The sequence below is a fragment of the Arvicanthis niloticus genome, chromosome 8 (assembly GCF_011762505.2).
Source record: "Arvicanthis niloticus isolate mArvNil1 chromosome 8, mArvNil1.pat.X, whole genome shotgun sequence".
Lineage (NCBI taxonomy): Eukaryota > Metazoa > Chordata > Mammalia > Rodentia > Muridae > Arvicanthis > Arvicanthis niloticus.
In genome coordinates this window covers 65,999,742-66,024,303 of record NC_047665.1, presented here as the reverse complement: position 1 = coordinate 66,024,303, position 24,562 = coordinate 65,999,742, and the positions used below count along the sequence as shown (strand labels likewise).

At 40.2% G+C, this 24,562-nt stretch overlaps 1 protein-coding gene across 6 annotated transcripts in view; it reads right to left on the bottom strand.

The window, feature by feature from the left end:
- Positions 1–24,562, bottom strand: part of Cacnb2 (calcium voltage-gated channel auxiliary subunit beta 2) — a 350,616-nt gene that overhangs the window by 186,991 nt on the left and 139,063 nt on the right. The window contains exon 1 of one of the 6 annotated variants that reach the window (XM_034509695.2): positions 14,990–15,835. The exons of the other annotated variants lie outside the window; for them this stretch is intronic. Within the exon in view, the coding sequence (XP_034365586.1) occupies positions 14,990–15,073 (84 nt within the window). The 5' untranslated portion in view covers positions 15,074–15,835. Of the gene's footprint in view, positions 1–14,989; positions 15,836–24,562 lie in introns of those variants that run through there. 6 annotated transcript variants of the gene reach the window in all.

Here is a 24,562-nt window from a genome sequence, read left to right as displayed (position 1 = left end):
TAGCTCTCAGAACGTAAATTCCTTTGTAAAGGATTGCTGTAGCCCTCATCAGTTCCTCGGCACACACGACAGGTTCTCATTTTTTCTTATTTAGATGTATAAGCTAAGATGCTCCATCCTTTTTCTCACATAACTGCTCCTGGAAACTGTCTTCACCTTATTTATTTAAAACCACGGAACCCAATGTCAAATTATTTTTTCTGTCTCCACACAATTACCTAACCAATTCGGTTAGGTGCATGTTAAAAAAACATGCACTTTTTCCACGCTCAGAGGATTATTAAGAAAGATAAACACAGGAACCAATAAGAGAAGTCAGCCTTTTCATCTCCTCTCCCTTCTTTTCTCTCTCACTTCCTCCTTCTTCCTTTCCTTCCCTCTTCCTCCCTTCCTTCAGTCTAGGTAGCTCTGATGGTTCTTGAATTTAGCATCTTTCTGCCCCTGCCTCTTGAGCACTGTTAATAAAGGCACGGACTATCACACCATGATAAGCCCGAAGTTTTTAGGTCTTTCAATCTCATCTAATCCTGGGAATGGTGAACTGATGGGGAGTACAATGTGACTTTGGCCCATTCTGTGGGATTATCTTTTTCTCAACCTTCATTGTAGAAATCCATGGCAGCCTGTGCACCTGCTAGACATGTTCTGACTCTTCATGCCTTTCTCTCTGTTTCTAAGTCATCCCTCACCCCACACCCATCACTCCAGGATCCACTCATATCTCTCTTTCTGTATAATAAGATAACTTATTGAGTCTGGAAAGATGGAAAGATACTAATTACTGCTTTAATATTTTAAAATCACATCAGACAATAGCTTCTGTTGCTTAAATACAGAAAATGCTTATTTTAGTGGGAAGAGCAAGCAACTGGATCAGAAAGACAATAATATCATTTATAAGACACACAACATGCTCAAATATTAACTCAAGCACTTCGTTTTCTGACTGACATCAGCAAATATACTTCAGTGAGCTAATGACATTTTTATGTAATAGGGACAACATATTCATCCTAAAAAGTTGTCAAGTCATACCCTTGACTCATTTTGCCAAGAGCCAAAGGTGTCAAGCATACCTTATGCCTTCCGTAACTTGGCTGCTCCAGCATTGGCATACTCAGGCTTGGTTTTGGCAGGCAAATGCATATCCAACTTACTATTCCTTAGGGCCCCAACATGGCTGAACTGTTGAAAGTGACCTTGGAGGAAGCTGAATGGCAACCCAAGACATCGTCTCTAGAGTTGTGGTTAATAAAAAAATACTTGAGTTAGAGATGTAGCTCCGTGGTCCAGCACTTGCTAACATATAGGACTCCTGGGTTCAGTTTCAAGCTCCAAATATTTTTTTATTGCCATTTTATACTATTTTTTAAAGAAGTGTGAGGCATGGAAATGTTAGTGGATATTACTTAGCCTAAATTCATTTCTTTATCAGTTTGGAGCCATGCTACTGGCAAAAAGAATCAACTCACTTCTTTTTGCTTCCTGCTTCAAAGGCAATGTTTTTAATTGGTCATATTATTTTATTATCATTGATTTGAAGGTTGTTATTTTTTTTAGGTTTTCGGTAAGTGACATGCTTACTGGGGCATTTCACGGTTTGCATCCAAGGCACTCTGTTCCAAGTCTCCCCTCTCATTCCTTTCCTGTCATGTAACTCACGCAACAGACAATGGCTGAACAGAATGCTCTGAGCAGCACTAGGCTGGGAACAAGGTTTTCAGTGATAAATTAAATACACACAATACAGTAACTGTTTCCAGCTTTGTAGAGAAGAAGCGACTCAGGCACACAAACCAATACAAGATTGCAAATTATGAATGGCACCATCAGGACAAACCATTTACTGGCTCAGGAAATATTCCTTAGGGTTTATTAAAATACTATTTCACCTTGGCTTGGTTTTCCTTCATAGTGCCACCCAGGATGTCATATGCAATGGGCCTTTCTTGTCAGAGAAAGACTTTTCCTTTCTTCCTAGCATCTCACATGCGTAAGTTGTAAGTCCTCCTGCCTCCATCCCAAGTGTAACAAACATCTCAAATCCTGACACATTTCTCTAATCATGACCCTTTTTTGGTCCATTGCTTTTTTTATTTTTACTTTTTTACTTAACTTCTGATTCATTGTGAATTTTACATCATGCACCCCAATACCACTCATCTCCCCATCCCTTTGTATCTGCCTTCTGTCCTTGCAACCTATGCACCAATAGAAAAAAAAAAGCTATTCATTGTGAAAGCTACAGTGTGTCACAGTGTGTCCCACAGTATATACCCTTTTGTTCACACATGTTTACTTGCAAATGTTCATTGCAATGAGTCACCGGTCTCGTTTGGGGCTTCTGGTTTCTACTACACCATCAATACTGGATCCTTACCAGGACTACGCTTGGATGTACTGTTGTTGCCCTGTGTCATGGGAGTCTTGTGACTTTGGATCTACAAGACTGGCCCTTTCGTGTACCCCAGCAGTTTCATAGATGGGGTAAATGTTGGGGATGGGTTAACTCAAAGCCCTGGTTCTGGGCTTGGGTGGTAGCTGAGCCAAGCCTGCCAACCCTTCCACACCCACACCAAGGTGAGCTCTCTAGCACTGCCCTGTTTAGTTCACTCAATGATACAGTTGGCAATGGGCAGGGTCAGCTCTCCTGCTTTCATGCTCTCAGGGCCAGATAACCCACACCCATGGCACCAGGGCCAGCTGTATTGTGTTGCCCAAGTAAGGTGCAGGGCCTGCTTTCCTAAGTGCTGCAGCCAGTGAGAGGCAAGGCCAGCTCTCCTGACTGCTGCAGGTGGTAGGAGATGGAGTGGCTTTTAAATTCCTTTGTTTTCAAAAATGTATTTATGTGCCTGTGTGAATATATACAAGAAAGAGACTGTCCAATTCCCTTGAACTGGTGCTACAGGTAGTTGCGATTTAGCCTGATGTGGGTGCAGGAGATTAAAATACCATCCTCTGGAAGAGAAGAAAGTATTCTCACCCATCAAGCCATCCCACAGGCCCCATGTATTTTTGTTGTTAATGAACCTAGAGTCTTTCCCATGTCCTCCAATGCCTGTACAGTGACTGGGCCTCTAACCTTCTAGAGTCCTCATTTCCTCTGCTCTATTTTCTAATATTTCCACAGCCCTCTCTTTAACACATAGAAACTTTCCTAGCTATCTTTGGCTCTCACATCTAATGGAAATTTTGGACATTTCCTTACATGATTGGGAAACACTAGAAAAATTTAGTCCAATTTATTCTTTAGTCCACCTTTGTCATGATTCCTAAGACCCTTCCTTCAACTGAGCTTTGCTGGCCTCTGTCTTCACCATCTCACCTGCCCTCTGTACTTCTTAAGGGCCTCAGCTCTATCTACTTCAGCAAGACTAGGGTGAAGTCGGATAGAACTTATTTGCAGGTCATGCCATTACCCAAAACATTTTACATATTAGGCTATGATTTTTTTTTAAACTCTTCCAAGCCCTAGACTTCTGCATGTGTTTTCCTCTTCTCCCACCTCTAACAGACATTGGTTCTCCATCCATTAATATGCCTCCATCTTGGCTCAACTTTTATCATCTCAAACCATAAGGTCATCCTTCTTTCTTCTACCACCTTTCTTGCTTATTTTCACTTCTATCACCCATGCATCCATTATTTTATTTTTATTTTGTGGTTGTTGTTTGGGCTTTTTGTTTTCTTTACGTGTGTGCTGGATTCCATCTAACCCCATGAAAATCCTCTTCTAAGACAACAATAAAATGCCCCATGGCTAGGATTACATGCTGGACATCCTTCTTTCCTGCCTGAAATCCTCTCCATCACAGACACTGGGACCTGGTTTCTCATCCTTCTTCCCTTGAGAGCCCCTTAATTTTATTTGCAGACTTTTCATTTGTGAACATTCTTTGGAATTCTCCTCATCAACCTTCTTTCTTCCATACTTGAGATAACAAATGGCAATCATGAGTATATTTTGACTTCTAGCTGAGTTCTACTTGGCCTGCAGTATTGGGTGTCCTAGTTTATATTGATTTAACACTTCCATAAAAACTGAACATTGCATGTACCGTAAGCAGCCATAATTTATACCATTATGGCATTATGATGGAAGAAAATGATCTGTTTAAATGGCTACTTAGTGTTTTCTGTCATCTAAGATTCTAAGTCTCTATTGACTGCAAAATTCCAGGACTAATACTAACACTGAATTTGCTGTCTGTGCTCTGTTCCTCCCCGTGTCATGTTTTTCACAAGTTTGCTTGAATAATCCCAGGGATTTGCTTCCTCTTGTATTATTAACCAGAAGGATCAATTCAAAGTCCTTTCAGGGACTTTTTTTCCCTCCAAATATTCAATTTACCTAATAAGAACTGAATTGTAAAACAAGCGAAATACTTAAAGAAGATATTAAAATTTAATTGAAAAACTCTGTTCTGGGTACAGAGTATATAATTTGTCCGTGAGGTAGATGCCTCTTACTTCCTTTATTTCTCACTTACCCCTCATTACAAAGGGACTTTGTAAGGGAGAAAGCCAGAAAGGGAAAGATGGGAAGGTGGACGAATATGAACACAAGATGTCATTCTCTCTGTCTCCCTTTTCAGTCCATTGCATAAGACACAGGAATATATGCTCAGCAATAATTAATCCTAAAACTTCTATTTCTCAAAGTTGACACATCAATTTCCATTCCATCTTATTCCAGGAATAAGGCATATATCTTTCTGCAGAGGAAATAAAAAGCACGACTGGAAAGAACAGCATGACCTACAAGCAAAGGACTACCTTGCTTTAATTAAGGAAGAGCAGAAAGCAATTTCTTCTTCGTTCTTATTTAACCACATTGAAATGTTACCCCAAGAGCTGTCATTTTTAAATTCCTAATGGCATTGAGCTAACATCTTTGAAAGATTTGTTTTTTGTTTTGAAAATAAAAATCCATGCAGAACACAGAGAGAATGAATGTCTGCATGGGGACAGTGTAAATCAAGGTTGTGTTGGCTGCATTTGATATCTTGCCTTGGTGCCTCCTAACCCACCAAGCTTGGTTGCTAGGCAACCAGGGCAGCTTTTCTGAATATAGATATTAACAGGTTTAGGTTTCACTGAAAAAAAAAATGAAAACAACATGGAGTGAAAATGAGGACAGATGTATTCCTCACCTGGAAATATGAAAGAAACAAGCCATCTTATAAAATAAATATTTGAAAAAAAAGCATATTTCATTATTATCTGCAATCCTCCAGTGGGAGAAAGATAGTTCAGTGTCTCATTTCAGGTGATGCTTTTGGCCACAAAATATAGAGAAATATGCTTGTTTAGTGTCACTGTGATTTGCAATTCTGTGTTTAAGAACACCGGCACGTTTGGCATGTTACATTTCTTGTTTTATATGAGTGAGTTTCTTAAGTTTGTAGTGAGCAAATGTAAAAGCACAAACAGCAAAGAGCAGATAGAAGCAGCAGAGAGGGAGCACACATCACTGGATCAGGAATTTATAACATTTGCAGAGATGTCTGAGGTCGCTCGACTGAGAGAGCAAATAAATGTGACACTGACACATTCTCCCAGAAATCAACTGGGGGAGCAAAGGATGACGCGAAATTCCTAATTGAGAGCTCTTCCCCCATGGGCAAGCTTCTTGCTCTCTATTCCCATCAGAGACATGCTTACATTGGGGAATACACAATTGGAAAACAACTTACCATTGGTTGAAACCGTTTATGTTTTCTATCTGTATTCACAGAAACAGTATATTTTATTTTTGAGAATTTATATATGTATATAATAGGTACTTCTGTTCTCCCCTTCTAACTCCCATGTCCCCATCCATAGATCCATTAAAAATTTTAATAGCCCACTGGGTCCAGCTAGTGCTGCGTGTATAAGCGTGAGTATGGGGCCCAGAGATCAGCTATCAGTGTCCACATCCTCAAAAAGAATGATTCTCCTTTCCGCAGCAACTGTCCACTGCCGGCAGAACTGTAGGTCATCTACCTTATGCTAGAATTTTGGCCGGCTTGAACTTGTGCACATCTTGTACAGGTAATCACAGCTATTGTGATTTAAGAAATTAAGGAAGTTTCAATATTATTCTTGTAAATGAGAACAGCTTTTGCTATTGTATAGATAAGATCCCTTCCTGGAGACCATTTTACTAGTAATTCATGATTGATAGGACAGAGAAAATACCATTGAAGAGAGGAGAAACCTGACTGTAGGAAAATAAAGAAGTAGAGCTACAACTTATTAAGTACAGAGATAGAATGTGTAGCCAGAAGGATAGTCAATTTAAAAAAGCAGTCGTCTGGCTTCTTGTATAGTTCTATGTGATCACTGATATAGTGGCAGAAAATGAAGATGCTTGTAGAATCTCTCACACTGGTAAAACTTCACCACTGGATCTTATGATGTAATTGTGACATCTGAGATACATGCACTAAGATGTGTTTCTTTCCCTTCTTTTTTTCTCACAAATAGTTCTAAGATCTGGCCTGGAAAGATCTCAGAAAAGAAAAAAAAAAAAAAAGAAAAAAGAAAAGCAAGAGTGAAGTCTTGCTTCACTCCTTTATCTCAGTAGGTGGCTTTAGTATCAAAGAATGTTTGAACTTGACCTTATTCAGTGAAAGTTACAATATGAGATTCATGACCCTAGAGAGATGCCAGGAAACTTCAGGATTGAAGATTCTCTGTGTATGAACATGGATCTTTGTGAGAGAGTGCCTTCTCTGTTCAGGATCAGCCTGCCCAATCTTGTATTATATCTCTTAAACTAGAAAAGTCTACCTCACATCTGCCTGTTATTCATATTAAAAAATACATGCTATTTCTGCTGCTGCTGCTCAGATATGCAGACAGCTAACACAAAAGCTGCTAAGATAAATACCTGATTACCAAATCAGTTAACCTCTGGGCCTCGTTGGGCAGTATCACCAGATCAACACTTCTGTTCCAAAACTTATGAATGAATTGAATTTCATTCGACTACCTCGTGTCACGTTATGGGATTCCTGATGTGACTAATTTTAAATATTCTTCTTTCTACTTTGTTGATAGCATTCACATACCCAGTTCTTTGAACTGAAATAAAATATAACTTGGGTTATTTTCTTGGGTACCATGGGAAAAAGAGAGGGACTATTTCCTCCTGTATCTGAGGAAGAGGCTCAGTAGATTTATTGTATGGAGCTTGGTTAGCTAGGCAAAATGGACCCAAGAACCTTGTCATACACCTTTAGGCACAGGTGCATGCCTTCATGTTTCCAGAGAACAAATCCAGTTGAATTCACTCTCTTGGTTTGATATGGGCAATTAATGATAATGATCATAAACTTAAAAGCTAAGAACTAGCAAACTGTGCTAAGATAAAAATACCCAACCTCTGTGGTGACAGGAATCCTGATATGTTTGTAGTCCTGAATATATTAGTCCCCATTTTTGAAAGGAGTGGGTGTTTGCTCTGTACCTTTTGAGAGCTTAAGAGTTTCTATCTCACTTTTTATTATTTAGAGGAATAAAAGTTAAGAGCATGTACTTTAAAACTAATTGACTCATTTTCTTGTGAATTAGCACTCATTGCCAGGAAAATTCCATCTCCTCCCGCCAGGAAATTTGAACGTTCTATTCATCTGTTCCCTCAAAGTCACTGCATGGTTGTCAATTTGTTTGCATTATCCATGCTAACTCTCAAAGGCAAGAAAGACAACTAACATTGTGGTGTCATAACCTCTTTTGTTATATTTCATAATTTAACTGTGAATTTTCTTTATGCTATGGCTATAGCTATGTATACAACGAGCGTGACTCTAAAAATCTCTTTAATTCTTTATCATTTCTGCCAATCATATTCAGCTTTAATCGTGGCTTAGGAGAAATGGCAACAATGAAGTTTGTGAGGTGTAAGAATCAACTTGGTAGCCAAGGAGAGAGAGCAAAGATAAATATGAGAGTCAAGAGCAGAATGTTTCAGAAAGGCAGAGATCTTCTTCATGAAAATGACAAGAAGCAGAGTTGAAAGTGTAGGATAACTCTAGATTGCAGGGACTATCAAATGGGCATCCTTACAAATCCAGATTGGTACTAAAGGGGCATGTTAGAGACATGGCCATGACAAATTTGTGGCATATTATCTCTGCTGACCTGGGTGTCTAAGGCCATCAGGGCTCTCACTCACAGTCTGCCTACACCAAGCCTGGGGTAGTAGGAACAAAACTTCCAAACTAAGCACTGTCCCGGATCATGTTGAGCAGGTTGAAATGCGGGAACACATTACAAATTATTGCATGTCTCAAAGTGCGGGGAATAAGTTACCACTGGTCTTAGGTCCTAGGCCCTCAAAATGTCAATGTGGGAGATAAGATGAATTTCCAGGCAGAGATACTGGTCTCAGAGGGAGAATAATAACATCCCAGTCTGAAGCATCTTCACAGAACGACACTGTTATTCAAAGGTACATTCATTTCTTAATCTCAGACACAAGAGCTGGAGATAGCATTACAGATTCATGCAGGACAGAGACTCTGAGAGGTTAGAGGCTTTTTTAACCAAAACACTTGGGCTCTAGTATGATTTGAATATGGTAAAATTTCTCCTAAAGGCATATGTGTCCAAATGTGCCAGGTAGTAGCACTGTTTGGGGAAGTAACAAAACCTTTAGGAGGTGAAACCTAGCTGTCAGCAGCAGGAGAGTAGCACTAAGTCTTGAGGTTTTAGTTTCTGTTGCCTTCCCTTTCCCCACTGTGGACATGTAACTACCCTCCTCAAACTCCCCAGCAGATTTTGTCCACCATGATTGACTATACCATCAAACCATGAGCTCATATCTGCCCTTTCTCCCTTGAGCCTTGCCTTGTATCATAACAAAAGGTAAGAAGAACACCAAACTCAAACTTAAGAGACTGAAGTGAGTTGGTAAGCAGAGGTGCCAGGAACAGCTGGTCTCTGGTGTTGGATGCTTCACTGGTCTGTCCTATGCAGGCAGTTCAGATGGATGGTAAATATTTAATATATCTGGACAGTGAGGAAATCCAAGACGGGTTTACTCTACCTAGAAACTGATGAGGATCTAGGCTTAATGATGCTTACTGGATAGAAGAAGCATTTGGAATGGCTGGGGAAAGAGAAGGGTTAGAAGTTTGCAGTAAGTACAGAGGCTTCTGTACATCCTATTACATTAGAAGCAATAAAATCCCAAGGGAGGGTCACAGCAGTAGAATTGGAAAAGGAAACAGAGTGAAGCAGGTTGTTATATGCATGTACTGGTGGTATTGTAAGGACGTTATACACAGTACTTACAAAAATATTTGTCCAGGACAAATTTATTACCCTCATTGACAAATGAATACACTAAAACTCAAACAGTTAATGGTTTAACCCAGGTCACATAGTTAAGTGGTAAAATTAGGATTAGATCTAGAGTTGGTCCCCAAAGCAGACATATACCCATTGCAGTACTCTGTCAGTGATGCTCTGGACTTGAAGGTAAGAGAAAAGAGCACCATCAGGAGCCAGAGCAGGAAAGAAGTTGCTTTTGAGACTGGAATGACTTGACTCCTTTAAAATCTTTAAGAACTCTATGAATTTGAAGTATGAGTGTTTCGACAACATATAATCAAAGTAATAAATAACAAAAATCGATAGTGACAGAATGCAAACATAGGTTTCTTAATGCTCTCTCGCTGGCTCTTTAAAATGTTACATACTCATGTTCACTAATGCCAACCTGGTATGCACACTCTCAGGTTTCCAAGACTAGACATAGTCTACATAGACCAAAATGAACCTTTGTTGGAAAAAGAGAACAGTTGCCTCCGTGTGTGAGAGCATCTGGATGAAGGTCAGTGGCTGTGAGCAGGTGATTCACTTATCTATGTCACAAGACTCACTATGAGTTCATCCATTGTAAGTAAAGTTTGGAAAAGCTCAAGGTCACACAGATGCCTGGAGAGAGTTGGCTCCTAAGTCATCCTTTTGCTGTTTTGTCTTTGTACGGGGTCTTTTTATGTAGCTCTGGCCAGCCTTAAATGTATAATCTTCCTGGTTTGACCTCCCTAGTGTTGGAATTACAATCAGGCACTATCTTATCTGACCTCTTAATAAGAGAAAAAGAGAAGACAAATAATAACCAGGACACACACACACACACACACGTGTGTGTGTGTAAATGGGTGTTTTGCCTACATTTATATTAAGTCTAGGTACCATGTGCATGCCTAGTACTCCCAGAAGCCAGAAGAGATGTCAGATAACTGTGTAACTGGAGCTACAGATAATTATGAGATACCTCATGGGTGCCAGGAATTGATTTTGTATTCTCTGGAAGAATAACTAAGGTTCTTAGCTGTTAGCAGCCCCAATAGTAGGGAAGAATTTTTTTAATGACAATATCATACGTTCATAGCAAAAATGGTAAAACTTGGCAGTTACATAGTTTCAGTAACTGTTACTATTGTCTGAAAAGGCAGGAAAATACTTGTGCAGTGAAATATGTATTTTATATGAAACAAAACCAGCAAGAGGCAAGCTCTGACCAAGTAAGTCATGACTTCAAGCCTTTCAGTTTGAAATTTACCAAGATAGACATGGTAATCACAGGGGTTAGAATAAAAACAAAAACCTAAAAGACAATGATCCTTCAAAATCTGTAAGTTATTTATGCTGAAATACATGCATGAATTCAAATGACCAAGGAAGGTTGGGGATTCTGGTCCCCGAGGACAGTGTTTCTGTTTAAGGAAGGGTTCCAGCCTATAGGGAGCATGCCTAATAGTCACACTCGGCTTTTAGCAAGCTTCTAGTAGCATGTGTTTTTACAACAGCAGGTAGGCATTGACAGTGTCCCCCCACTAGCATCTCTATTGAGAACAGGAAGCCGGTCCCAAGCTTCTGAGTCCCTACTTAGTCTCTTTGCTATGTTGAACATGCCCATTTGTGTTCTTGACAACTTTCCTTCATTTTCTTAAATAAATGGTATTAGTTCCTTGTTGTTTATAATATAAAGAAACACCAGCAGCTGACACGTAATATCCTTACAAACTTAATCATAAGTCTGTATATTTGGAATACTGGAAAGTTCATATGACTGCGTTCAACCCCTGAGAGGTTCAAGAATGGCAGAGACAGCATAGTCAGGAACCTGTTCCATTACTTTTGCATTTCCAAGCCTAAGTGACTTTTCCACAAAGTGGGTCAGTCTGGCATGAGTTCTGAGCTACATTTTAAACTGTTCTATATAGCTGTCAAATATCGGTAAGATCCTAGGTCAAAATACAGAGGACATCTGGTTGGTGTACTTAAGGATAACCTAAGCAGTTGTTAGAAAAACTGCCTCTGTAAACCCAAACCTATACCTCTACCATCTTCTTTTCTAATATTATCTTTAATAGTAATTACATTTTATTCTAATTTCTTTTACACACAAAGTACCACCATTCTGATTTGAAAAACTATTTCAATAATGTTAAAAATAAAACAATCAAATTTTCACCTTTTAAGAGCCATCCCCTGCTGAATAGGATGATACACTGTGATGATCAGTCGCTAGAAGGGACCCTTATTCCATCATCCCCCATAGTCCTCTCATAGTCCCTTCTTGTCATCTGTAACCTGATTTGTCAAGTGTTCTTATCTATCCAACTATAGTGTCTCTATACCAAAGTATTGTGTGGAGATTGAACAGAGAGATATACACCTGTCTTTAAATCCAAAGGGAAAAACTACCAGACATACAAGTACAATCGGTCTGCATTATCTCCTCTTTCCACAGTCTGTGGACTCAACACAGACCAAAAATAATATAATCCTACCTATTATCTCCTCTTTCCACAGTCTGTGGATTCAACCACAGACCAAACATAACATAATCCTACCTGTGCTGAACACCTACAGATTTTTTTGCCTTTATTCCTCTAACAATGCATGATAGAAACTATGTATACAATACTTACATTGCATTATGTATGATAAGCAATCTAGAGATACTTTAAGATGTAAGAAGATTTGTAGTCAATAGGAAAATATATTCTACTTTATACCCAGCACTCCACTCTAAGGATCATGGAGCTACTTCCCTGGAGATAAGATGACTGTCCACACAAGTCATAACAAATTCAAAGAATGCCCCTTCAGCTTATCCACACTAGCCTCCCCTCCTAGCCATTCCTTGTACTCTCCAGGGTGTTCCTGCCTCAGGACCTTTGCACTTAAGCATTTCTTTTGTTCTGTTTCTGACTTTAAGTCTCTGCTCAGGTAAAGTTGACCCAATTTGCAGCCCCTCCGCTGTCTCTGGCATTCCCTAACACTTTCTTCTTGGATTTTATTTTGCATTTCACATGCTCCTCATGGACTTTCTCTTTGTGTCTCCCCTCCCTGGAATGGGAGCCTTGTGAGGTTCTGCATTTTCAAATGCCTGGCCACTGCTCTTTTCTCTACAGCTAAAATGTCATGACGAAGGCATCCAATGCATTTTGGGGAATGCTTGTTGAATGCTCATGCCAGAATGACCTGACAATCCTTCCCTCATCTCTGAGAGCAAATCATAACTACCACTTCTTTGTCATTCAAAAGACAGGGCAAGCATCAGGGAGAGTATGGCGAGTCTCTGACATAGGAACACACAAGAAAAGGGAAGGTGGCATCTTCTCAGGTACTTGTGAACCAAGCCTGTCCTATTTACATGGGCCACAGTGTTCTGCAGAGACAAAGAGAGCCAGCCCTGTTCTCAACACTGACATCTAGTTCATGGCTAAGGACACAACAGCTGTCATTTCCACAACTGGAGTTTAGTGGGAACTGGCCAATGACAAAGCAGAAATGACCAATCCACATAGTCAAACCACTTGGAAAAGCAATCAAAGCTCCAAAAAAAAAAAAAAAAATCACTGTCGAGAAGTAATCATCTCAAGAGGACAACTTTTGGGAGCATCTCATTCAAAGTAAGGAATTTTTAGTAGCAAAAAGAATTACAGATTCGTTACACAATCAGCACATACCAACTATTTAAACTCATTAGCTTTACATTAACACATCAGTTTTGTTGTTTTCTGTGGTGGGTGTGTGTGTGTGTGTAGGTATTCATTTGTGTACATACATATATATGCAGGTGCATGAACACATATGTGTCTGTGTGTGCATATATATAGGAATTCATCTGTGTATGCACTTGTAGACACAGGTGCATGAACACGTGTGTGTGTGTGTATGTCCGTGTGTGTGTGTGTAGGTGTGTGTACCTGTATGTGTGCATGTGTGCATGCATGTGCTTGCATGTGCTCGAGCAGGGATCAGCGATTGACACTGAGTGTCTTCCTCAATCACTCTTCATCTTACTTTGGGAGACAGGTCTCTTACTAAACCTAGAGCTCACTGATTAAGAAAGACTGGCTGCCATCAAGCCATAGGGCATCCTCCTGTCTTCAACTCTTTAATAGAGGTTTAAGGCAAGTGGCACTGTGCCCTACAGTTGGCATACATGATGGAGAACTCAAGTCCTCATGCCTGTATAGCAAGTTCTTTACCACTAAGCTTTCTCTCCTGTCCTCTATGGAATGAATAATTCCAAATGCTGTTCACAGTAACAGGAGAGAGGCGAGTTTCCTTCCACTGATGGGTATATTTTACACTACTTGGAAGAAAAGGTCTAAATTGTTAGTGAATGGCTTGAACTTTTCAAAAAATATTAGCATAATTGTGCTGAAATAAAGCAAAACGGAGGACAGCTGAAGCCTGTAAAATGTTTCAAGCTCTGTCCTCGTGGGAGATCCTCTCCATGTGGAGCCTCTGCCCCGGGAGAATTAATCTTTTAGGAAGATTAATCAGATGAAGGGGAAGAGCTTCTTTGGAAACTACTTCTTTCTTAGTGAGTGTCTATGAGCAGGGGAAGGTGCTGAAGCTTATGTGAGCATGAGAATTAGATCTGAGGTCATCTATGCAGGAATGCAAACAAAGCTATCACTTGGCCAGGGGCTCTGAGCCACAGCCCTTAGTTATGCTAGGATGGACAGAAGGATTAAAAGAGCAAAAATATCAAGCAAAAGGTAGACGTTTCAGGGTGGATAGTATCAAACGTTTGTCAGTTTGCCTGAAATAACTATGAGAATTGTGTTTTAAATTAAGATATGTCTCTTTGAATTAAGTATTTTAAAAAAGCCAAAAAACCTCAGCCAGGCTTGGTAGGATGCCTACATATACCCAGCACGCAGGAAGCTGAGGGAGGATTGTTACATTTAAGGCCAACCTGGTTGACATAGTGAGACTATGTCTTAAAATCAATGACAAGTAGAAAATAATCTAAACCTTTTTCCATAACAGAAGAAGAGCTACAGCTACCACATTCAGAGAACCATTGTGCTATTTTCTATCTTTGGTAAGAAACTACCTTAAGACAATATTCCACAGTCAAATTTGATTAGGATTCACATGCCAGCCATTCCTGAAATATTCAGGGTTCACTAGACCTACTTGTTAGTTACTGACAAAAATTGCTTAAGCATATAAAATTAAGAAATATTCTTTGTTAGCATGTTTCTTAAAAAAAACAAAAACAAAAACAAAAACCCAAAAACAAACCCTAAAGGAATGGAATGTATTGACAACAATCTCAGAGAATGACTACTGCAATCCAACCCTAACATCTGCCATATCCCTGGCCCCATTCAAAATCTGTGCTATCGGGCCTTGGAGCTGAACACATTTTAAAATCAAAGGCTTAACTTTCTATGAATGCTTTTTAAATTCTGCCTCTGTACACTAAGATAAAGCAGCTTGAAAATGCCCCAAACACCCTGGAGCTCCTGTGTCTTCCAGTTCGTATTTTAGCAAGCATGGCACGACATTTGGCAGAAGCTTGTTAGTTCATATTTATACTGTTTTCGAAAGCAAATGCTCCCGAGTCTTTCCAAACACTCCTACCACCATAAAGCCACTAAATGTCGTTGTGTGCTCACATTCTGTGCTGATGCTTAAAATATATTAAGAGATACTAAAGCATCATCTTACTTACCCAGGAGACATTTTTACTCTTAGGCGTTTTTAGCATGGCAACATGCAGGACGGTTGAGGTGACCAACAGCAGTTTTACCAACATGGAAAATCGAGTGGCATGTATTCCAAATGTCTTTGTTACCCAAATGCAAAGAGTCGCCTGGTTTGCCAGACACAGATGTCATGGGTAATGAGACAGGTCATTTTAAGATACCCCATTTTCCTCCAGGAGATGAAGCATGTGAAGTCGCACATCACAGTCAGGTCACTACGATAGCCACGCAGTACAAAGAGGCCACAGATGGAGTCTGAGTTTCATTGACATATGCACCAAAGTGGAGAAATCCCATAAGAAAGAAAACTTGAATCTTTGTTGAGAAGCCTCATATCATAGAGGCATCCTTTTATCAGATGCTTGATAGCCATTCCTGGTCACTCTTCAAGATGTGCTTTGCAATTACTGACAAGAAAAACAACGTAAGCAAGGGACATCTATCCCCGAACCTTGCAGCTCAGCTGCTGGTAGCTCCATATTAAAAGCACCAGACTCCAGGGCTGCCTGGAGGTAAAGACACTGGAGGGCTCAGTTTCAATAAATAATACACAGCCTCAGGTACAACACACCTGCAAGTATCTGCTGTGCAACATCAGGAGGTCAGCATCGCTGTCTCTGTCTCTCCAAGACTCAGCAGGGCACCTGTTGTCCGTGGAGCCACTCTGGAAAAGGCTGGTATCCTGACAACCAGGTGTGTATTTGTTTATAAGGTAAGAAAGAAAATCCCCAAGGAGGTCAAATTAGAAGCTCTAGACACGCGAGTCAGGCGAGAAGCGAGTGTTGGCTTTCGTCCCTCTGTTCCTGTGTCCTTGTGTCCCTTTCCCTTCCCTCCTGTCAGTCCAGATTAACTAAGCAGATCCAGGCTAAATTTTGCTACTATCAGTAGTGATTAGTGTGAGTTGATGAGATCGGATTATACAGACAGTGTGGGCCTGCTCTCTGTGCAACACCACACAACCGCAGAGCCTTCTGTTTCTCTCAGCACTACACTGAAGCTGGACAGAGGAGAATGGGTTGATCAAAGAAAACCTGCTCACAGGAAGCCAAGTAGCCACACCAGAGGTGGAAAGAACTGTATTGTTTTTCACTTTAGCTTCCTTCCAAATTCTAATGGCCCCTTGGATTGGTAGGAAAATCATTGTAGAACAAACACATGGTGGGGTTTGATGTCATTAAAACTTCGTTTTTTATCAGGATGGCTATGTTGGTATACAAACTGAGGTCATGGGGTATGACAGGGGTTGGGAAGAGACATGGAGCTGGTGACCTTGGACTCAGTATTTTTGTGCCTTTACTTTCTTTCTCTTTGTTGTTGTTTCTGTCTTCCTTTCCATCCCTTCCTTTCTTTCTTCTTTCTGTCTTTCCTTTCTTCTTTCTGTCTTTCCTTTCTTCTTTCTGTCTTTCCTTTCCTTTCCTTTCCTTTCCTTTCCTTTCCTTTCCTTTCCTTTCCTTTCCTTTCCTTTCCTTTCCTTTCCTTTCCTTTCTCTACATGAAGTCTCATGTCACCTAGGCCTGCTTAGAACTCAATATGTGGCCATGGCTGTGGGTAAATTCCTGATCCTCCTGTCTCAGCTACCCAAATGTTGAAACTGCTGTCACATATCTTCAGACTTGACAAGGGTCTCTTTTCTTAAGCATCTATGATATACCAGGCACTGCATAAATAAATTCCCGTATATTCAGAACCAAGCAATTCATATTGATATTGCAACTTTAAAGGGTAGAAAATTAACATTCAACTATCTCCCAATAATGACTTAACCAAAGGAATGTTTTCTAGACTCCTAGCTGAAATCAAACAACATATGGATTTGAGTCTGTCAAGTTTCAGTGTACTTTAAAGAAGTCCTTGATATATATATATACACAATATCTCTCTCTCTCTCTCTCTCTCTCTCTCTCTCTCTCTCTCTCTCTCTCTCTCTCTCTCTCTCTCTCTCTCTCTCTCTCTCTCTCTCTCTCTCATGCAGCAATGCTGTTCCAGTATTTCTAATAATTCATAGGAATTATTGTTCTTATTTTTTAATAAGATGTTCTAGGGTTCCCCATAAGAACTTCTTTTGGATAAATTTTTATTAAGCATAAAACAAAGAGGGATCACAGAGTTCCCTGCACACATAAGAACACTGTTGGCACAAGATTCGCATCTCTGCTGAGTCTGGTATGCATTCAGCATCTATAAAAAGGGTAACAGCTAACATGTATTGAAAATATATTATGACAAGCTCATGAGGTTGATTTTCAGTGATTTTGGATTTTGTGGTATAGGTAGTTTTAGTCAGCTTTTATTTTTAACGAGCAAAAACACTTATATTACAATCTAACAGAGATACTGATGGGATTTTTAACAGTAATTAGAAGAGATTCAAAATTAGAAGAGAAAATTAAAGAGACGCAGGAGTAGACACAAAATAATATTTTAAAATTCTGGATTGGGTGGGATCCACATGTGCTTTTTTTGTAATACGTCCGTCCGTGTGTGTGTGTACATGTGTGAGCGTGTAGGTGTAGTGTGATGAGTGTAAGGTGTGTAAGGATATGGTATATGGGGGCAGTAGTGAGTGTATGTGGTATAGTATGTACGTATATGTGGTGGGTGAATGTGGATGTGGGGGTAAGTGGATGTATACCTGTGTGTATGTGAGTTTGTGTGTGATATGTGTATGTTTATGTAGTGTGTGTGTGTGTTCATGTGACTGTGTATGTGTGTGTGAGGTGGGTAGGTAGTTGGTATGTGTATATGTGGTGAGTGAGTGTGTGTGTGTGTGTGTGTGTGTGTAGATCTCATTGCCCAGTTGTGTTTAAGAGCCTGAGGAAATGGCTTGTGTTGACTAACTACACTTTCTCCTTGGGGAATACAGCACCTCAGGTTGCTCAAGAATTATTGTTGACTAATTGGATACAGTTCTGTTATGCAGTTTCAACAATCCTTTGAATACAATTTTTGGTTAAACAATTTCAATAGTATTGAAAATGCATAAAGCAACTTGGATTCTGATGTTTTGGTTAAAATATAAATGTTAGACATTACTTGTTTAGATTTGCATTGGATTCTCATATTTAAAAGCTTCAAAGAGCCATGAAAGGAATATTAACACAAGCTTAATATTCTAGAAGAAGTTGCTTTCTATAAAAGACCAGACCATGGGGCTCCAGACACACCCACTTCAGCTGTTCCTTTAGATCCTGTGGCCTTGGGTTGCTTTGCTCTGATATGACTGTTCCCTTATAAAAGAGGACATTGGGCACAGAAGCAGAAGGGTGTTGCTGTGGATGACCCAGGGGAAGGACAAACCCATGACTACTACAGCTCTACATGGACCACCCCAAGAAGGTTCAGGATTTTCCCAACCCTCAGGGGCAGGGTAGGAAACTGGAGAGGTTTCTCTGTGGAGCCACTAGCAAGGGCTAGTAAGAGCATTGCCCTGGATTAGCAGGCTTCTAGTTACCAGGATGATGATGTAATCAATTTCTGTTGCTTTAAGCTTCTCCATATTTGTTCAGCACTCCTCCTGCCCCCACCCCAGCACACTCATCCTCCTGCCCCCACCCCAGCACACTCACATACATGTCAAGACTTTTCAGTCAATAACTTTGGAATATTCAAAGGTTTTCTTTGTTGTTTTCCTTTTCTTTTAAATCCATTAATTTTACTTCAAAAGCCAATAGATAAAAAATGTCGCACTTATTTTTTTAATGTGACCATATCTATAGTGTTTATTCTTGGCTTACATTTAACCCTATCTGTGGTCTCTCACATAGTTCGTATACTGGGCATCCATAAAGTGAGGACTTTCAGACCCCAAAGAGTGTACACATGCATAGGTTTATGAGCTCAAATAGAAATGAAATCATGTCTTCCTTCTCATTAAACTTCCTGCTATTTTTAAATATTTTTAATTATAAATATTAGCAGCAAGCCTTAGCACAGTGATCCCACCTCTGGCAGTGACTGAGCAACCACAGATATTTTAACCACATGTTTTTCTCAGAAATAATGGAATTACAGCCCTCTCTCACTAATGATACGTACAGCTGCTTAGGATTTAAGTGGAGACGCAGGAAAACACAAAATTTACTCAATAATATTTGAACCAGACACATCATAGAACAAGCCTTTCTGGGAGAATAAAGGGGCCGACACATGTGTATGCTCCATAAAACTCTATTAACTTTACTGTATATTTGAAAATCTCTATGATAATGTATTAGAAAAGTGCTATCATTACTAATACTTAAGTAATTATAGAAATTATATCCATTAGTCTTATCACTTATTGTACTAATAAGATGTACATATATTACTATACCACAGACTTGCCTTTATAGTGGTTTGAAAAGTATATTCTCATATGATTATTTCACTTATAATGATACAAAATTTCATATGATGCATGTAAAAATGTTCCAAAGAAGGCTTTTCTAGGCTTCAGTAGAGTCTAATGGAGTCCATGGCACAATAGATATGAGAATGTTACTTACAACATTTTAATGAATTCAACTAGGAAGCACCCATATTACTCCACAGAACTATTGTGAAAAAAAAATAGCCCTTCATTTATGGTTAGTAAGAGGTAAAATAATTTTAAATTAAATATTTAAATCATTATGCTACATGATATTTGTACAATATTAAGCCTTTGGCGATACTTGTCAGATCGTTGAATTACATTTGATGCCTGTTTCCAAGTTCTATGCCAGTTTCCTTTGTAACAAAGAGTCCCAAACATATGGGCTTCACCAAACAATTATGGTTCTGTGGCTTCTTTGAGCTCAAATGGGCAGTTTGCATTTGGGAACCTTGTGTATAAGTGGCCAGAGAGCTACCAAAGCTGAGATTTGGAGCTTCAGTCAAGCCTTGAGTGGACACGGCAGATGAACATGGAAGCAGGTTTGCTCTAACAGCTGACAGTGAATGTTGCCTATCAGTTGAGAGCTCAGCTGGAGCTGGTCATCTTACGAAAATTTGAGACTTCTTTGTGTGCTATGCAGATTAAGCATTCCCAGACCCCCTCCCCTACCTGGGGGTATGTGCTGAACTGCAATGTTCTTCATCAATTTTGTGCTTCAAACATCATTTATTAAGTGATACTTGTGAGTCAGAGGGCCAGCTCAGAGGCAGAGGGAGGCAGGCACATTGGACTGTGACTTTTGATTGTATGGTTTATGGCAGGCAAGAAGGACATTTAAGGAGACCAGGCTTTCTCAAAAAGCCTCAGGTGAGTACTCTTCTACTATTTCTTAGTTTGGACTTCAGTAAATAAAAATGGGACCAAGAACTCCCTAGCTCCCCAGTACCATCGGAAGTTCAACTACTCCCATCCAAATCTTCCAATATGGATGACATTTTCCTCTTATTTTCATGGGGTTGGGGAGGTATAGGATAGAATTTCTGTGTATCAAAGATTGGTCTTCAGCCTATTTGGCTCAGGCTAATTTCAAACTACTGATTCACCCCTATTTCAGTGTCCCGAGATCCACGATTGAAGGCTCATCCCAACATGCCTGGCTAAGAGTGATTTATTTTTAAAAAGATGATAAATGCATTATATATGTGTTTTTTGTTTCTATACCATCCTGTTTCTATAAATAAGCAAATGGCCTTATACATAGCAGTTGCTCAAAAATAACCCAAGGATTTTCATCATCTGAAAAACAAGATGTGAGAAGCTCTCCTGGCTTCGAGAAGTGAGTTGGAGGAACTCAACTCAAGTTCATGTTTATGAGACTTACCATAGAGAACATGGCAACCACCCCCTGGGCTCAGTGTTCTGACAGAGTGTGGAAACTTCAGACTACTACTTAGTGTGATTCATCATTTTCCTTCTAAAGCACATGCCTGCCTCCCTCCCTCCCTCCCTCCTTCCCTTCCCTTCCCTTCCCTTCCCTTCCCTTCCCTTCCCTTCCCTTCCCTTCCCTTCCCTTCCCTTCCCTTCCCTTCCCTTTCCTTCCTTCCTTCCTTCCTTCCTTCCTTCCTTCCTTCCTTCCTTCCTTCCTTCCTTTCCTTCCTCATTCTCCCTTGCTTCCCTCCATCCATCATGTGGTTTTGTGTGAAGTATGTGGTTTTTCCTTCCTTCATGTGAGTATGTGCATAGCTTGTGGTGCACATATGTGACTATGCATATGTTACAAGCAGAGGTCAGAGCAGGATGATAATTTTCTTCTATCCATTTCCCCTTTCTTGTCTTGAAAAAGGGCCTGGCTAAACCAGAAGCTCACAGTTTGCGCTAGGTTGGCTGGCCAGGAAGTTTCAGCTCTATGGATCTGTATTTACCCCTGCCCTATACCCCCTGTAACAATGCCTAAGATCACCTAGGGTTACATCAGCCAGGTAATTGACATATAAACAAACAAACAAATGCACTTAAAACAGCCCCCCATTGAGTCAGTATAACTTTTTCTGGGGTCAGTTTCCCAACAGGTCGAATCCCTATTATATGCCTATGAGGCAGGTACTGTCACTATTTTCATGTAGCGGTGGCAACCCAGAGAGTTTAAGAGTCTAATGGTCAAACCCAGGTTTGGCCCTCTTGTGTCTGGCTTCAACACCTGCCTGGATGGCTGGTCTGTTTGCAGCTGTAAGAACATCTGTCCAGGGCTGCCTTGGGCAGGGAGGCCTGAACCAGGGCTGTAGCCCATACCTCTGTGGCTCGGCATCATACTGTCATGCCCCTTGTCATCTCAGCTGCATGTCAAGATACTCTGTGTCTCACTTCAAGTCACAGCCTGTGGCCCTCACTCTTGGCTCCAGGCTCTCATAGTCTACATACATCCACTAAACCCAGAACATATTTTTGGGAGGTGGGGGAGCAGGATGAATTGGTTCAAACTGGTTGAATTTACTTCACTTTACCCCATACCCTTGTGGAATTTTTTAAATTGGATTTTTTTTTCCTTCTGTCTATAAGAAACTACTCTGGCCCAAAATACAGCCTGCACTAAATCCTTATCTCAGGTTCTGCTTTGACGGATCAGTGTCCATGAGGAGGATAGACTGGACTTTTCCAATCCTATGTTCTTTCTCTTATGCCTTTGCCAAGTGATTGTCTGCTGATGCTGGCCTTCAAGATGACTCGCTGCCATTTTCACATCAATGCTTCAGCTATCTTGCTGATGAAAGTATGATATTTCTGAAAGACAGGGGCTTGGCTTTTACCTCTGTTCCTCATATAGCTCTTACCATTTCAGTTTCTCCATTAGCCAAGGAAACCCCTCTTCTTCTGAATGGTGTCACTTTTATGGGCTCTGTAGCCATTACTTTTCTGTTGACATGATCAAATACTCAATGGCAAGCAACGTAAGGAAGGAAGGGTTTCTTTGGGCTCACAGTTTCAGAGTATAATCCTTCACGGTAGGGACTATGTAGCAGAGGATTGTGGGGCAGCTGGGTGCATTTCATCTCCAGTCAAGAAGCAGAGAGCTGTGAATGATGTTGCTTTATCCATTTTCTCCTTTTAATTCAGTTCAGGACCCCAGCCCGTAAAGCGGTGCCAGCCATAGTTAAAGAATCTCCACAGTTCACTTAACCTAATCCTGATAACCCATCATAGGCAGGCTCAGAGGTTTGTCTCTTCCATGATTATAGACAGATATTGTCAAGGTGACAGTCAACATGAAGCATCATAAGGCATCACCTATTAGCAAGACAGGCAGTATCTTCTGGGACAGGTTCTCCATCCAAGCAATGCTTATCCTAAACTACAACTGTATGATATGAATGTCTATAACTGACAATTGGTTATTTGAAATAGAGATGGAGTCAACATGGCAGAAGGAGCACCGATTTGGTATCAATCAGATCAGGCCTAAATCCCAACTCATATAGTTAGGAAGAATGGAGAGTAGAAGACAATTCACCTGATTTTATAGGACTCAGACTTCCCCAACAAGGGCTTTTTGTGGACTTTAAAAGAAACTATGAAGTTCTGTGCCTCAGAACCTAGGCTTTCTCTTCACTAGGTCTCATGTAGGCTTAATGGTGTACTTATTATCAGTACTGAAGCCCATTTAATCTTAGGCATCTCTTTTGTAAGGGAGATAGAGAAAATGTTCACTTCACACCGGGAAGACAAAGGAATGCAAGTGTGCAAGTGAGCGAGTAAACATTACTTGAGATTTGTAAAGGTAATCATCACAAAGCGGAGGTCAATGAAAACTGAGCTTCCCATGATGCTCTAGACATTCTGGGCATTGTTCAAAGGCTCCAGTCAGGGGATGATTGACAGATAAAAGATGAAAGGCTGTATCCTCCTAGTGGAGTGCATTTTCCTAATCTGTCCATTCAAAGAGAGGACCTCTGTCTAATACCCATTGAGAGGCACTAATGCCTAGTGCAGGCCTTATGTATGCAAATAAAATAGTAGACTTTAGAGGCAGAGTCATCAAATCCAAGAACTTACCTCATCACTCTGAACTTCACTCTCAGAACATGTGAGACTCAGTGCTGCCTAGTTTTCTGCATTCAAACAGGAAGAATGTGAAGACTAGGGGTGGGAGAATACGCTCAAGGATCACAACCCAAACGTTGTGTCTTTGGCCATATATGAATTAATGATGTAGTTGTGCTTAACATAACTCTGTATAGTAACAGCAATATTAAAAGTAACTTTAGCAAGGTATGGTGATATGTGCTTCTAATCCCAGGGCTCAGGAGTAGGGGGAGGTAGATGAGGAATTCAGGGTCATTCTTAGCTACATGGTAAATTTAAGACTAGTTTAGGCTACATGTGTGACTGTGTTTCAAAAAACTAAAAGAAAAAAAGCTAAAAACAAAATAAAAACCAAAGCAAAAAAACCTAATCTTTTGATTCTAGAATATAACTATTTCTAGATAGTACCATGATTATTCACTTAAATCCAAGTTCTAAGTCAAAATTAGATGTGAAAATACTTCCATGTTACAGCTGGCCGCAGGAGATGGGTTCCCAACTTGCCTATGTGATCTCCTGAAGTAGGCCTAACAGTTCTACTCAGGACTCAAAGGTAGTGGATTAACAACAATCTCCTGGCACAGTGGTACATACCTTTAATCTTAGCCCTTGGGAGGCAGAGGCAGGCAGATCTCTGTGAGTTACAGGCAGCCTGCTCTACAAAGTGAGCTCAGGATAGCCACAACTACATAGTGAGACCTGACTCAAGAAAAACAAAGAAAGAAGGAAAACTAGATAACCAATGTCACTGCAGTCTGGCACCCTAGCTGTGCTTCTCTGGAGGGAGCTATGACCATTCTCAAAGTCCCAAGATAAACAGTGGTGGAGGGTGCTAAGTAGGTATTGATTAAATGGATAAACACAAGCATCATTAACTTACAAATTAACTAGACCTGTCTGTCAAATCCCCAGATCTCACACTTTTCTTGCTCTTGTTCAGTCTTTTCACTTGTATTTTATCTCAGCCTTGTACTGACTTACCATGCCATAGCATTTAAATTCATGCTAAAGGGGGGGGGGCAGTCTTTCTCATCTCCTTAGGAAACATTTTTGTTCAGAGTTTGGCATACTGGCTAAAAAGAATGTAGATTCCTGAAGTTCTCACAAT